General features: G+C 39.1%; 1 protein-coding gene across 1 annotated transcript; it reads left to right on the forward strand.

The window, feature by feature from the left end:
• The first annotated feature begins 537 nt into the window (after positions 1–537).
• Positions 538–1,927, forward strand: LOC133737759 (DDT domain-containing protein DDR4-like). Its single transcript, XM_062165256.1, has 6 exons — positions 538–665; positions 747–828; positions 1,026–1,132; positions 1,215–1,374; positions 1,443–1,535; positions 1,667–1,927. Exons 2-6 carry the CDS (start codon positions 796–798, stop codon positions 1,925–1,927), a joined length of 654 nt encoding a protein of 217 aa, XP_062021240.1. The 5' UTR covers positions 538–665; positions 747–795.
• Positions 1,928–16,032: the final 14,105 nt, after the last annotated feature.

The following is a 16,032-nucleotide window of genomic DNA, read 5'->3' on the forward strand; positions in this document are numbered from 1 at the left end:
AGTATAATGTATCATGCACTTCAGTTTCTTTTGCAGTTATTCTACTTCTCATTTTGTGGTGAAATAAACTTATCTCTGAATATTATGCTTAGTATAATGTAATGAAATGTGTATATGTACTTAAGTTTTTGAAAGTAGATAATCAATCATGCGCAAATAATTTTTAACATTCAAGATATCTTAGGTATTATTGACGCGCGCCTTGATATATAGTAAAGAATCTAGTCTAAGTCCATACTCTGCAGATATTAGACAATATTTTATAATCCATCCACGTCTTTGTGACAACTTATGGTATATAATTTTAGGCTAAGAGACTTTTGAGAATGTAGCGGAAGTCATAATTTGTATATATCTTTGGCCATTTAAGAATACTACTAAATGTTAATTTGCTTGAGCAGGCTTGATAACTTACAACTTCAAGAAAAATAAATGAATCCAACTTCTACTGTTAAGGCCATTGGTCACAGTCTTTCAATTGTATCTCTTCTCAATATGTTCCAGCAATTTATGAGCTATGAAGGAAGTTCTATTTGTACAAAGGAAGAGATTTTTGTTCCAGCAATATATGTCAGAGTGGTAATTCATGATTAAAATGTTCACTGGTATGTGATTACATTACTGCATGTTGCTGAGGGGGAGATTCCACTCGTGGTAGCTAAAGGGTACTGAAACAAGCTAGATTTACTATATATAATATGATTCAAAAAGTGATATCAACTAAAGGCAATCTCTTTTCCCTGCAGAGAGGAGATAGCACGTTATAAAGGACTTGATCCGACAGAGCGTTTACTAATGTTAAAAGCACTCTGTGAACTCCGAGCCGATGTATTTACTCCTTTGTCATTATTTTTTCTGTTTATTAATGTCAAGTGGTGTACATACCGGATATCCTAGCTTTATGTTACCAATTGTTGTTGCCTGAACATGTCAATACATGTTCCAAGTATATTCAGGTGTCTGTTATGTTTTTCCCTTTAGTTTCTGGTTGTGTGAAATAATTAACTCATTCTTTTTGTATCCAGCAAGATGATGCAGTGGCTTATATTAATGATGCTCTGAAACAAGGAACTGAAATTTCTTCATTCCGCAAAGATAAGATAGGAGGAGACGAAAAGAGGACTTCTTATTGGTAATGTTTTGATATGTTACGATGAATTTCATGTGTTTAATAGCAAATTTGGTTTTTATATCACTTTCTATATTTATGTCAGGTATGATGGAAATACAATAATAGGTCATAGATTATACAAGGAAGTAACTGTCATTGAGTCGAAGACAAAAGTTAGGGGAAAAGGGTGTTTGAACCTACCAAATATCAGTTTCCAGTGGGAAACACTAGCAACCAATCTCGAGGAATTTAAGAAAGTTATGGTAAGTCAAATTTTTTATTTATTCCAGTACTGAAGTCCATCATTAGCTATTCCTTGGTGTAATGACAGGATGAACTCTCATCAAGCAAAGTTGCAGGAGAATGTGATGCTGCTAATACTATTGAAACTGATGCTATTCCTGCTCTTGAGAAACTTCAGAAGGTAAATTTGCTATCTTTTTGTGACTATTAATTATAAGAATGCATGGTTAATCATTAGCAGTTTAGTAGCAATTTACCAGTGAACTTTATTAATAGTCTTATTCTTGCATACTTTGGTGTTCATATTAGCAGTTACAAGACGGCTGCCACTCAACAGCGAAAGTAAAGGCTGTTGTTGATGCGAAAGTAAAGGTTGTTGTTGATGCAACTTCTGCTGGCATCTTCATTGTCATCATAAAGTGTGTTCTTCAAGACTTGGTTGGTTTCAACATTTTACTAAATTTTGTTAGAAAACTAGCTAGTTCTGTTGATGTAATGACTTTGTTGGATATATGGATGAATGTATCGGATTTTAACATAAATGAATGTGTTTTGGATGTGATGTCATTTTGAATGTCTATCATACCGTTCAATCCAGCTAAAAACTATTGTCCAATATGCCTAACAAAAACTGTTGTATGAGCCATCTAACTATAATACTATAAGGACTAAAAGAACGAGAAAGTCATTGTCCAGCAAAACAACAAATAACAGTTTTTTGGAGAAATCTATAGTATCAGTAATGGATGGACAATGGGATTTGCAAGTACATATTGTCTGACTAAGCCTTCAGACAACAGCAAGCATATAAGCCCCTGTTGTCTGGCATAGCCTTCAGACAACAGCAAGCATATAAGCCCCTGTTGTCTGGCACAGCCTTCAGACAACAACAAGCATATAAGCTCCTGTTGTGTGGCACATAATTCAGACAACAGTAAGTATATAAGCCGCTGTTGTTTTTCTTGGTGTTCAGACAACAGACAGCATAGTAGTCGCTGTTGTAGTAAACTTTATCAGACGACAGTTTTTTGATATTGTCTAATCCATGTATCAGACGGCATTGAGATAGACAATAGCAAAGTCTATAATCAGACGACAGTGAAAAACTGTCGTCTGATTGAAAAATTGGTGTAGTGTCTCTTCTCTTCTATGTTATTTAGTTCTATAATCTGTATGTTTTTTGTTTTAATATGTTAAATATGTGAAATTGCTTAAGTAATATTCTTCCTGTGTGCTCCATAACGATGGGCAGATGGGAAATTATACATAACTTTTTGCATTATTCACCGTTTCGATAAAGAAGAAGAAAAAAATTACCAATTGGCTGAAGCAGAGAGAAGAATTGTATCAATATTGTAGGCTAGAATATCTGCACTCCTAATTACTAGCTAGCTAATGTAAAAGGTTGACTTGTTTTCACTAGAGGGACGGGCATATACATCTTTGACCTACCTGTTCATGAAATTTATTTACTTGACACGATTACTTGCTTGCTGCGCAATTTTTGACTGAGATTAATTTGATCTGAAAGTGTGTGGGAGGGTCTGAATGTTGAATATTTGAAGTCGGTACATGCTAACCTTTTACACGACAAGTTCATACTACTTTGACACAAGCAAATTCAATTCAATTTATTTGTGTGAGCTACGAACGTATCTTATGGTGATGACTGAAGTTTATCGATCAGATCATGAAAATAGATCACTGAAGTTTAGAGTCTCATTTTTGGCACTGGACAAACTTGTCTGCAATCTAAACTATTTTATTCTAATCGTTAGTAGAAATGCTATTACATAAATTTTTCTTATGTATATATTGAGCATGTCTCCGGTAATAAAACTACTATTAGACATTTAGACACTGCACTTCTCTATGACATAAAACTCAATTATTCCAAAAAAAAAAAAAAAGAAGACATGAAACTCAATATTAAATGCATATATTGAAAGACTAATAACATTCTTTCCATGTCTCCCCTTCTAACAAATGCTACAATTCAATCAACCAAAGCCTTAGCATAATTTCAAATATTTGACTTCCTTATATGATTTGCGAGTGGGTCGTGTTGACTATAGTTTAAGATCCTTGTAGTTTGTCGATTTATACTGGAAGGCACTCAGGCAGCTATAGTCGAGTTATAGTAGTATTCACCTTAAATTATTATAACTCATTATGTCATAATGTTGGTTCTCATTATGTCATAATGTTGGTTCAACATTTTAATTTGAAATAACTAGATAATTAATAAAATAAACATCTCTTAAAGTTTCATTTCAAAATTTCATGTTTTCTCTAAATTTCTATCATTTTTCTTCAATATTTATCAATATCGATATTTCCTCGATATTTCTATCGAAATTTTCATTTTTGGGACCTTCGATATTTCCTCAATATTCGATATTTTAGTCACTAAGTTATACATAAATCCGAACTATTTGCTTAATCAAAGGACCAATAACGAGTCTAAAGACCAAATTAGTATAACACAAAAGGCCAAGGTCGCTCTTCTAGACATCTATTGGTCAAACTATATTTGGGTCAAATTGACAGCAAATACATCTAGTTTTTGATATTTTGATATTCAGTAACAGAAATTTAAGTATCATCTGGTATATTAGTTCTAAAGAGCTAGGCATGCTATGAGGTTTTCCAAATTTCTTATACATTAACATTACGAGAAACCCATAAAATGGTACGTAGTATATAGCGTTTGATTTCTTTGTGCTCGAAATGTGTTCCATTATATGGGAAAACACAAACACAAACACAAACACAAACACAAACACAAACACAAACACAAAAACAAAAACAAAAACAAAAAATGAATAAGCTCCCCGACTTGATTTATGGAAAAATATTATTCTTGAATGAGAATTGTAATTAATTAACACTTTCCTGGAAGTGTATAATATATAGTAGTTTTTCCTTCTCTTGTATACCCTAAGTACGTTTGCACGACGCCTTAAGCTTAATACTTTCTTCAATATTTGAATGCTACTTAGACCACGTTTAACGTATGAAACAAGGTTGAAAGCCATGCATTGATGCATATATGTTGGTGAGTATAAATACCCATATGTGTAAGTAATTTAACTCACCTCATCTCCACATATCCTTCAATTGTCGTTTTAGATCTTAACCTTTGCTAGCTAGCTCTTCTAAGTTTTATAGTACAATTTCATCATCATGGGTGTTCTTAATGTTATCGGAGTTACAGCAGTTCTACTGCTATTTTTCATAAGCATGCAATTGTCTGAGGCTGGCAGGGTGTTGCATGACGAGGACGAAAACTTGACGAAGAAGGCTGTTCTTCCTCCCGGTGGACCTAATGGTCACACCAACGTGCCTGGTCCTGCGACTCCTACTAGTGGTCTTGCTGCAACCATAAACCAAAGAAACTTTGCAGGCCACACCACTGTAGAAAACTTGACGAAGAACAAACTTTTTGTTTTAATGGAGTCGAAGCAGAAGGGTATCCCCCCTCCCGGTGGACCTAATCCGCCCACCAACACGCCTGGTCATAAGCCTCGTGCTAGTGGTCATGCTGCTTCAACCATTAACCAAAGAAATTAACTTTGCAGGCCTCCTCCATATGCGTACCCTAACTTCAGGTTTCCAGTGCAAACCGGCATGGTCATGAATCATAAATAAGTCGATTGGCAAATGGTAATAAACTCGTGCCACAGCAGATACTAGTATAGTAATTTATTGTTATACACGTACTATAACAATAATGTTATAGTATAACGTCAAATAATGTTATACCATCAATTTATTGTTGTAATCTTCTTCTTTTTTTCGATAAAAATTTATTGTTGTAATCTAGCTGTACACAATGTACATGAATAAAATGATTACGTCAATTATTTTTAGCAGCATACTTTATTATGTTTTGCATTATGCAATCACATATGATTAATTATGGATCTTGCTTTAACAAATTGTGAGGCCTATTGTTAAGATAAGGTCCATCGACAATTTTGGGTTTGGGGACCAAAATTCATGCTTGAGGGGCTCAAATCTTAACAAAGGCTAGTAGAGAGACGAATGCAGGCCCAGCAAAACTTAAAGCCCACTAGAGTTATTTCCTTACCCAAAGTCCATTATAACAGCCTTTAGCCCAAAGCCCGTTGAAACCATCTTCTTCCCTAAACCAAAAATATCGTGCTATCAAAATTGCTGCTGGGATTGGTGCTTCACCATTTCTGGCAAGAACCCAGAATTCATGAAGAAGCTTTCTGATTCATATACCCAGCAATCCCGTTTCAATTTCCAATAGTCCTCAAACTTTGTGATTACAATTTACAATAGCAGAAAATAAGGGATTAGAATCCCTCAAAGATCATAGCAGCATAAAATATGGGATTGCCACCGTCCTATACCTATACCACCAACCTTCACTCTCATAGTCAGAGCAAGCTTTCACTCTTTTGGTTTCATGGGGAAAACAAAAACTGAAGGCTTTAGAATGATCCCACCAAAATTGAGAATACCCCTTCAAAACCCTGGGTTCTCAGCACGAATCTTCCCCGCCTATCTCCACTATAAAAAGCGGTGTAGATACCTCTACTAGCAAGGCTAGTTTGCTATCTCACCAAGCATAAGTAACACCCTCTTTGGGACATCCACAAGCCATGGTGAGGCCCAACCGAGACTTGCATCTTGTAGCCCTATGTTCAAGCTACGCTACGGTATCCGGAAATAGCAAATCCGTCGCCGGGAAGCCACCTTTCCGGCCTTGCCAACATGCCCTCACAACTAAGCTTTCTACACTAGAATAGTGGGTTCTTATCCCACATCTAAGAAAATGTAAAGGAGATGGCTTCCTTCACCTATAAAAGGAACTCTCCTACCACTTAAACATTCATTCATCCCATTTACACCTCATGTAATCCCTTTGGGCCGCAAGGCCCGAACACACTAGTTAAACATTCAAGTGGACGTAGTGTTTGGCTCCAATTTTGCTGCAGCTGGTCAACAGTCTCTTTTCTTGCGCGGGCGTGCCAGCACCGTTCGGGTGCGGTCGTCGGGGGTGTCCCTTGACCTGACTTCTTTCAAGCAATTGTGGACGAGGAGAGCACCAACCTCGTCGTGGGATTCTTTCTGCCTCGTGGTGAGGACTTTGCTGAAGTTTCTTCTTGTTAACACAATCGATACTCAATATTGTAGATCGAGCAGAGCGACATCACCGGGAAATGTTGAGATCTTGCTAAAGCGTGACTTTAGCTTGGCTGGGTTGCTAGGGCGTTACCCTTGCTTGGCTGGTTCTGTAACCGTTGTGGTCGCGGCACTACCGTCGGCTCCCGAGGAGACTAGGACCGAAGCACGTTGACAGAGGGTTTGGTGGCACTGAAAGTCGGCTTCTGAGAAGACTAGGACTAGGAGTGTGATCACCGGTAAGAGAAAGAGAAGGAGAGGAGTTGCTCTTAGAGAGGTTTGCTCTAGAGAGAACTTAGATCATCTTAGAGATGTTGTTGTTGTATGTGAATGGGTATGTGTTGTCTTAGAATGAGAGGAGAATGTGTTTATATAGGGAAGAAAAAGAAGAGTGAAATGATGAGTGGAAGAAAAATAATGAAAGTGGAGTATGAAAGTGATTTGTAAAATATGGAAAAGATAGAGAAATGATGAAATGAAAGCAAAGCATGAAGGTGTAGAAACATGGAAGTGATGATGATCTATTAAAGAGATTGTCTTGAAAAATATATCCAAGAAAAAGAAGAAAAACATCTAGCTTTCTTCATGTGGGTAGGAAACATGAACATGTGAATATTGAGCTGGTTTTAGGTCAGTTTCTGCTTCTTTATTCCTTCAATTATTTCTCCAACAAGACTTCAGAATGAGCCTTCGACTTCTTCATAAAAACTGTTCCACTATGAGTGTAGATCATCCTGACAAATTTTCAGAGCTTTATTCCATGCGGTTGGGCTGGAAATGCTGCTGGACCTCTTACAGGTCCAGTTTTCCAGTTTTGCTTCTGTAGAAAATTGGACTGATTGTTTGAAGGCCTTCCACTCAAATATAGCTCTGGCACTCTGCATAAGAAATTATCCTTGGGCTGTCTAGAATGGATCTGCAGAGTTTCAGCTCATTTCGATTTCATTTGGTTAGTCTGCCGCCCCTCCTTCCTTGTTTAGCTCGGTTTCTCCTAGCCGAAGTAGGAAAATGTGCTAAAGTTAACTTTTCATGCTTCCATGCTTCCATAGTAGGCTTTATTTAGCCTCTAAATATATATTTCGAGCTTGTCGACAATATATAGCTTGAGCCACTGACATTGGCTGAATTTCTCCAACACATGCCTTGTCAGGCCAAAATGTTCATTTTGGGTCCAAACATTGCCCCCCAGACCTCGAAGTCAAAGGTCTTCGTCTTGACTGAAGAGGTCTTGAATCAGCACTCCTCTTATAATGTCGTTGCTCCAAAGCCACTTGTATTGGCTTGACTAAAATTACTTGAACAGTGGCCTCTCTCCCTCTTAATTATACATAGTGAGCATACATATATGTAATACCCCGGAAAATCCAAATTAAATTCCGTGGATTTTTAGAAATGATTTCGCGGTCGTAGGAGCGAGTACGAAGCTTGGAAAAGTTGTGGAATTAGTTCGAACGATTTTATTTTCGAAAACGAACGTTATTTAGGGGCTCGTGGAAATTGACTTTTTATACGTACGGAATTTGGGAAAAACTTCCTTCATGAAAGTTGTAGAGCTCGTCGATACGATCTCGTACATATGTGGAACGCAATATTCGGAGTTCGTATGAATAAGTTATGAATATTTGAAAATTGAGATTTTTCTATAAATAGCAGAAAAATCAGAATTTTTCATTAAGGACGAAAAAATCTCATTTTTGCTGAACAGTCCCCCAGCTCTCTCCGTTCTCTCTCTTCCTTCTACCCTCAGACCCGACGGGTCTTAGTCGACCCGACCCGGCCGAAAACGGCGCCTCCGGCCTCCTCCGGCCCCGGACCCGGACCCGGGCTCCCCCGTGTTCGTCTCTTCACGCCCAGCCGCCCTGTGCTGCTCCCTCGCCCAGCCGCTGCCCCCAGACGGAGATCGGAGCACCCCAGCCACCGATCGGTGACCCGGCCGGAAAACCTATTTTCCGGCATCACCTCAACCGATCCTCTCGGTTTTGGGTTGTCCTTCTCCCCCTGATCATACCCATATGAGCCTTGCACGACGATTTTGAGTGTGGAGTGAAAGATCACGAGTTGAAGATTTCGACGTCTCTGATTCAATCTGGAATCTGATCAGACGCACGAGATTAATCCAACTTCCAAGCTTGATCTAGGACGATCTAGGCCAAACCAGACTTAGCTCTAGGTATGAAAGTCGATCACCCTTTCATTTTGAACAAGTTTCTAGTTGGTCGCTTTGCCATCGGAGGTGGTTGACCCGGAGTTGACCGCCGCGTTGACCGCCCACTGACCACCGCTTGTGGCGGCGCGTCAGACCATATTTCGAGTTTTCATTATCTAGGCGATGATCTATGCATCCATACGAGCGTTTTGATATATAACATGGTCATGTTAGAAAAAGTTGATAAATAGTGGATTTACGTTTTTACGTTACTATTTACGGTTTTTACGTTTTATCTTCGGTTTACGATCTGCGAAGATCAGACCATTGGTTTTGCTTCAAATTTAGATATGTTGATCGTATGACTGTACCGATGACTTTGTGAGGTCACGGGCGAAGATCCGACCGTTGGATCTTCGTATAATTGTAAAACAGTAATTCGGAAGGCGATTCGTGAGAATCTGACCGTCGGATTTTCATATAAAATTATGGAGATATTAGTAAGGGCAATTCAGGAAGATCAGACCGTTGGATCTTCATGATAATTTAGGAGGATGATCCTAAAGGCGGTCTGTGAGGATCTGACCGTTGGATCATCATTTAATTTGAATCCGACCGTTGGATCATCGTTTAAGTACGTTTATGAGTTGTTGGCTAAGTTAAGATCATTATTGGATTAGGTGATCGATTGATTGATTTGGTGGACGATTCGGATTGATATATTTGGCTTTTTAGAAGACGCAGCTGGATTAGAGGTGAGTAAACCTCACGTGGTTCATATTACGAACCGAATAAATTTAATTACTTTATTTTTGTCGCAATTGTGTGAAAATATTTGTGGAATAAATATTTGTTTTAAATTATATGGACTTGATCAACTACGGTCCATAGGTAAGTAAAATGATTTTATTATACAAATGAATTTCACGGTTTTTATGCTTGAACTATAGTTGGTATTAGTGGTCATCCCTGAGCGGATGATTACGTATATATATATTTACGTGGAATATATATATTGGTTGATGTGTGATTGGTGTGATGAAATGATTGAGAATGGATTGGATATTATTCAAGCTATTAATCTCGCATTTTAATTGTTGAATAATGAAATGTTGATCATGTGGTGTGAAAGCTATTTTATATGCCCACTTGTGATTATGTGGAAATTATTTTAAGAAATAAAGATTTATCTTGAAATAATATGTCTCTTTATGTGGGTGTACATATACATATATACGATCTATAAATCATAAAGATTGTATTTTGTGAATTTGATTATGTCTGAGAAGTACAATTGTGAAACCGAGTGATTTCTACAACCCCGTGCTTAAATGAATTACTGGTAAATGTGTTTTGGTGTTATGAGACGTTAAGCCTGGGCCCTAGTCCCTATAGATAGTGCACTATTATACTCTTAGGAAAGAGGTGTTCTCCTTGAGTATACATACTTTGGATTTGTCCTCTGTATGCTACGGCTTACCCGTGCTTTGGGTATAGTAGACATACCCTAGTACGTGAATTTGTGATTTGTTACCAGTCAACCTGGCTTACCCGTATTTTGGGTATAGTAGACATACCCTAGTACGTGGATTTGTGATTTGTTACCAGTTAATCCGAAAATTCACTAAAAAGAGAAGTGTGCTTATATTATCCTGATCAAATATCTATCTGTGATATATTGCTAATATGCGAAGGTGTTAGTGAAAAGAGAATCAAGCATGCTTTGCTTTAATGTTATTTCACATATTAATGTTGCAGTATTTGTTGGTTGTGATCAGTCAAATGTGGAGTTTTAAAAGAAAGCATCGAGAATATACTTATATGTTTCTGTGATTTTTGGAGTTACCTTGTGAGTGTGTTGATTGTTTACTTGAGTTATAGTAAATATAATTGAATAAATCAACAGTCCTTTCTTGTTTACTCATACGGGCTGTCAAAAGCTTACCGAGTTTTGTGTTGTTGCAACTCCCGGTACACTATTCAAAATGTGTAGCGGGTAATCCTACAGGTCAGGAGAATCAGGGCAGTGATCGTGCGGTTTAGAGTATTAGTATTAGATTTATAGCATTTGTTTTGTGAGGAGAATTGTGCTCTCTTGAGCTTTATAATTTGTTTTGGTGAGAGTGTACTGTAATAAGTAGCTTGAGGATTTAGTTTATGTAATTATTGAGAGGTGTAATGTGCAGTTGATTTTGAGAAAAAAATTCTGAGATTATAAACAGGGTATTTGAGGTTCATGCTTCGAATATGAATTACTTAAATTCAGAATTCGGGGTGTGACAATATATTAATCGACAGTCTTCCTTCGCGAACCATCCTTTGCGAGGCCATGTAATTAAAACCACTTCGCTGCCAACAATTCGCAACCCAGCTTTCGCCACAATTATTGGCAAAAATATTGATTTGACCTCCTCCACTGCTAATACCATACTAGGCATATTAAATGCCTCTTGTATATGTGCCCAGACCAATACCAATGGCCTCTTAAGTATATTAGCAAGTTCCAGCCACTATTAGGCAAGAACACAATTTTTTGCATCCTCCGCGACGCACAAATTTGAAACTCTTTTTGTATTTTTGTATTTTTTAATTTTAATAAGACATTGTGAATCAAGGTTTAGACATGCGACCCAAGTATAGTCGCCTAGACACAAATTTTCTTTCAAATCCTTTGGGCAACCTTACTGAAATGGCCAGGTGGGGGAGGGCGAACAAGAGAGGCAGAATCCATTTTGGCATGAGCTACTCCCACATAGTGGTTTAGGCCCATTTGCGCGCACTTCTGGATTCAAGAACCTGTCAAGAACGTTGTTCCTTTTCTAGACACCATTTCACATAGGCTATACTTACTAAGATGAGAAAGGTCATAAGTGTGAAGACAGTTCAACAAGTGTTAATAAAAGCTGCCCTTAACCTTAAGGGACCTGAACTAGGCACCAATAAGGAGTTTAGGCCAATATTAACAAAAGAGACTTCACCTATTCCGTTATGATTCACAACACCTTACCAAATTCAACTTTTTTTTTTTTTTTTTTAATGAAAAGAAAACGAAAAAGTAACAGAAAAATAAAAGCAAAGAAAGAAAGAAGCTAGCAACACCATGTTTGGCTAACCTCTAGAAGACCACGGGGGAGGCCATCTATGCTTCATTCCAAGCTCCGATGTATCAAAATTTGTAGGGTAAAAATTCCTCCTGTGAGAGCTTGTAGGAAAAGAACAAAGATACTTCTCGTTGAAGAATTTGGAGGAATTTGGCTCGTGAGAGGGGTAATCTTGCCCCCCAAGTATCCTTGTTGGTTGGTGAAGCATGATCTTCAATTGCAATTGAGGAGATGAAGATGAGTATAGATCAGCTTTGTTACCAACTACCATATCATAGAACATGGTGTCTTCAGGATTAGCCACAGATTGGCCATTATAGACGACCACTTGCTGGTCTGAATTCTCCATATCAAGAGCTTCACTTGCTGGATAATTGTAAACAAGAGTTAACTTGTATTGATGATACTCAAATTTACAGTTGCGAAGGACAACTTGGCCACTAGAATAATTGTTCTGGCCATTCATGCAACGTGGGTTGTAGATGTGCCCTCCACATATATCAAAGCCACCGCTTGGCCTTGAAGAATATATGAAGAACTTCAAGTTGAATTGATTAATAAAGCCACAAATTGGCTTCTGTAGACCACAACTTAATTGATAATTAAGTTGGCTTTGATTTTGATCACCTTCACCAAGACGTCCAGTAGCAGAGTCACAATTAAAATGATCATGAACTTGCTTCTTTTGATCAAAGGGATGATCATGGGCCATATCTTGCCCCCCATGCATCTGATCAGTAGCCACACATTTGGCTTGATCAGTGGAGAAATCAGATATTTGTTCAGAGACAATTGTATTGTCAGAAGAACAATCTTGTTGATGACCTTTTCCATGCACAGCCTCTGTGTAAGGCTGTGACTCACCAGTGAGACCCTTAGGTTGATTGCCACCTATAGGCAAGTTACTCTCAGAAACGACTTCTTCGCGAGCAGGTTCTTGATGTTCCAATTCGCCTTGTGTTTGTTGTGCCCCCAACTCGAGCTTTGTGACCGAAATCGTGAACTCATCGAGCCGTCGACGGTCCTCCGCGAGGGCTTTTCTCAGATTCTCATGGTATGCGGTAGAATTCTTTTGAAGGATATCAAGCCGCTCTTCTATGCTCGCATTCTCTGGAATGGGAATGGGCACATAGCCTTCTATCGTAGCCATGACTTCAGGAATTTCTTTTGGTAAAGATTTTCCTCTGGCATCCCAATGATGGTGAACATAAAAAGACTCTGGTGGTGTCCCACTGGGCGTGCCAAAATGTTTGTTTTGAAGCCCGGTGGTTGAATGTCTTCAGGAGAAAAAAAATTCTAACCTGGTCCCACTGGGCGTGCCAAAATGTTTGTTTTGAAGCCCGGTGGTTGAATGTGCTTCAAGAGAAAAAACTTCTTATGTAGTCCCACTGGGCGTGCCAAAATGTTTGGCTCCAATTTTGCTGCAGCTGGTCAACAGTCTCTTTTCTTGCGCGGGCGTGCCAGCACTGTTCGGGTGCGGTCGTCGGGGGTGTCCCTTGACCTGACTTCTTTCAAGCAATTGTGGACAAGGAGAGCACCAACCTCGTCGTGGGATTCTTTCTGCCTCGTGGTGAGGACTTTGCTGAAGTTTCTTCTTGTTAACACAATCGATACTCAATATTGTAGATCGAGCAGAGCGACATCACCGGGAAATGTTGAGATCTTGCTAAAGCGTGACTTTAGCTTGGCTGGGTTGCTAGGGCGTTACCCTTGCTTGGCTGGTTCTGTAACCGTTGTGGTCGCGGCACTACCGTCGGCTCCCGAGGAGACTAGGACCGAAGCACGTTGACAGAGGGTTTGGTGGCACTGAAAGTCGGCTTCTGAGAAGACTAGGACTAGGAGTGTGATCACCGGTAAGAGAAAGAGAAGGAGAGGAGTTGCTCTTAGAGAGGTTTGCTCTAGAGAGAACTTAGATCATCTTAGAGATGTTGTTGTTGTATGTGAATGGGTATGTGTTGTCTTAGAATGAGAGGAGAATGTGTTTATATAGGGAAGAAAAAGAAGAGTGAAATGATGAGTGGAAGAAAAATAATGAAAGTGGAGTATGAAAGTGATTTGTAAAATATGGAAAAGATAGAGAAATGATGAAATGAAAGCAAAGCATGAAGGTGTAGAAACATGGAAGTGATGATGATCTATTAAAGAGATTGTCTTGAAAAATATATCCAAGGAAAAGAAGAAAAGCATCTAGCTTTCTTCATGTGGGTAGGAAACATGAACATGTGAATATTGAGCTGGTTTTAGGTCAGTTTCTGCTCCTTTATTCCTTCAATTATTTCTCCAACAAGACTTCAGAATGAGCCTTCGACTTCTTCATAAAAAATGTTCCACTATGAGTGTAGATCATCCTGACAAATTTTCAGAGCTTTATTCCATGCGGTTGGGCTGGAAATGCTGCTGGACCTCTTACAGGTCCAGTTTTCCAGTTTTGCTTCTGTAGAAAATTGGACTGATTGTTTGAAGGCCTTGCACTCAAATATAGCTCTGGCACTCTGCATAAGAAATTATCCTTGGGCTGTCTAGAATGGATCTGCAGAGTTTCAGCTCATTTCGATTTCATTTGGTTAGTCTGCCGCCCCTCCTTCCTTGTTTAGCTCGGTTTCTCCTAGCCGAAGTAGGAAAATGTGCTAAAGTTAACTTTTCATGCTTCCATGCTTCCATAGTAGGCTTTATTTAGCCTCTAAATATATATTTCGAGCTTGTCGACAATATATAGCTTGAGCCACTGACATTGGCTCAATTTCTCCAACACATGCCTTGTCAGGCCAAAATGTTCATTTTGGGTCCAAACACGTAGTTTCCCGCTAAGGCGGGAAATGAACCACTATACTTCTTGTGTCGTTCTCTCTCTCTCTCTCTCTCTCTCTAAAGCTAACTAGAGACCCCCCGGTCACTAACGTTAACAAGCGGGTTCACTGTCGTTGGAAACCAGACCACAACGACCCAAAACATCAAGCAAGAGATCAAGCTTTATCTCTGAATCCCTAGCCATCAATTCCCCCAAGTCAATCTTTACCCAAAACCCAGAAATCATGCCATTGCTGGAACTCTCTCTCTCTGCTAAACTCCCAGGCATCTAGCTCCCACACCATATCAGCCTATAAGTTCTATTCTCGAGAAATCAAGCTCTAATTGTTGCTGTTATCTTCTAGCTGGTCACAACGAAGTTGTTCTCAGGTCTAACATTTGATCGATTTTGGGCTTAGTCTCGCTTAATCAAGAGGGTTTTGCTGCCGAAAGTCCAAACACAAAAACCACCCTCACATTTTTGGCGACTCTGCTGGGGACTAGGATGTGACCTACGAGATGGCTCCACCATGAAGAAAGAGGAATAATAGCAGCATGCCTTCCCAAGAGGAAGAAGAGCACGTTGATTCTGTTTCCAGGCATGGGGAGCAACACAAGCTAACCATTAAACAACCAAGCAATTCCTCCATTAGAATCACAGAAACCATTCCCAAACCCATAAACTCCTTTACCACCATGTAGATTCAAACTTATCATGCTTCATTGTATAAAGATCTTCTCTGCCATGCTTCTTCTCTCCCAAATCCATCCTTAGTCCTCTGCCTTCCCAACTCTTATCCCTTATACCGAATACCTCAACCAATCCACCAATCACTGCCGGAATCTCTTCTTCTGAAACTCATGCTTTTCTATCTCCCACGCCATGAACATCTTGCCAAGCCTTTACTAAAATTGCACACTAATTCACTGCCATGAACATAGAGAAGAGCTGCTTGGAGGGACACAACATCATACTTCCTACGATTTTCAGTCCTTCGAAGTTTGCTGGGCCTAATCTTCGCTAACTCAGACAAAGGGGACGAGATTTTAGGCGTAATTCCATTGTCGTACAACTCCGATCAAAAGTGCCCCTACAGACCCTTCACCTTCGGGTTTGAGGGTGGGACTTGCTCCCTAAATAGTCTACTTCCGAAGAGCTAATATCGCCTCATCTCTTATTTAATTATTAAAAAAAAGTTGCACCAAGATAAAAGATGCATGTCAACACTCAGTAGAGAGCACGATTCACCAATTTCAATATGTATCTCAGATTCTCAGTTGAGTGAGTATTGAAGCATGAAAACAAATTAACTAGGAGAGAAGCTATATATATATATATCATATCCAGAGCGAGGCCTCGCTTTGAAATTAAAGTGCGAGGTTGGAGTTTATGGTCACTTTTCGGTCTCATATCCACATCTCGACCGTTCAGCTTTTAGGTACTAATGTATAGATCATCTCTGCAAAAATTCAGTCAAATTGATGGT

This window comes from Rosa rugosa, chromosome 3 (genome assembly GCF_958449725.1).
Source record: "Rosa rugosa chromosome 3, drRosRugo1.1, whole genome shotgun sequence".
Classification (NCBI taxonomy): Eukaryota; Viridiplantae; Streptophyta; class Magnoliopsida; order Rosales; family Rosaceae; genus Rosa; species Rosa rugosa.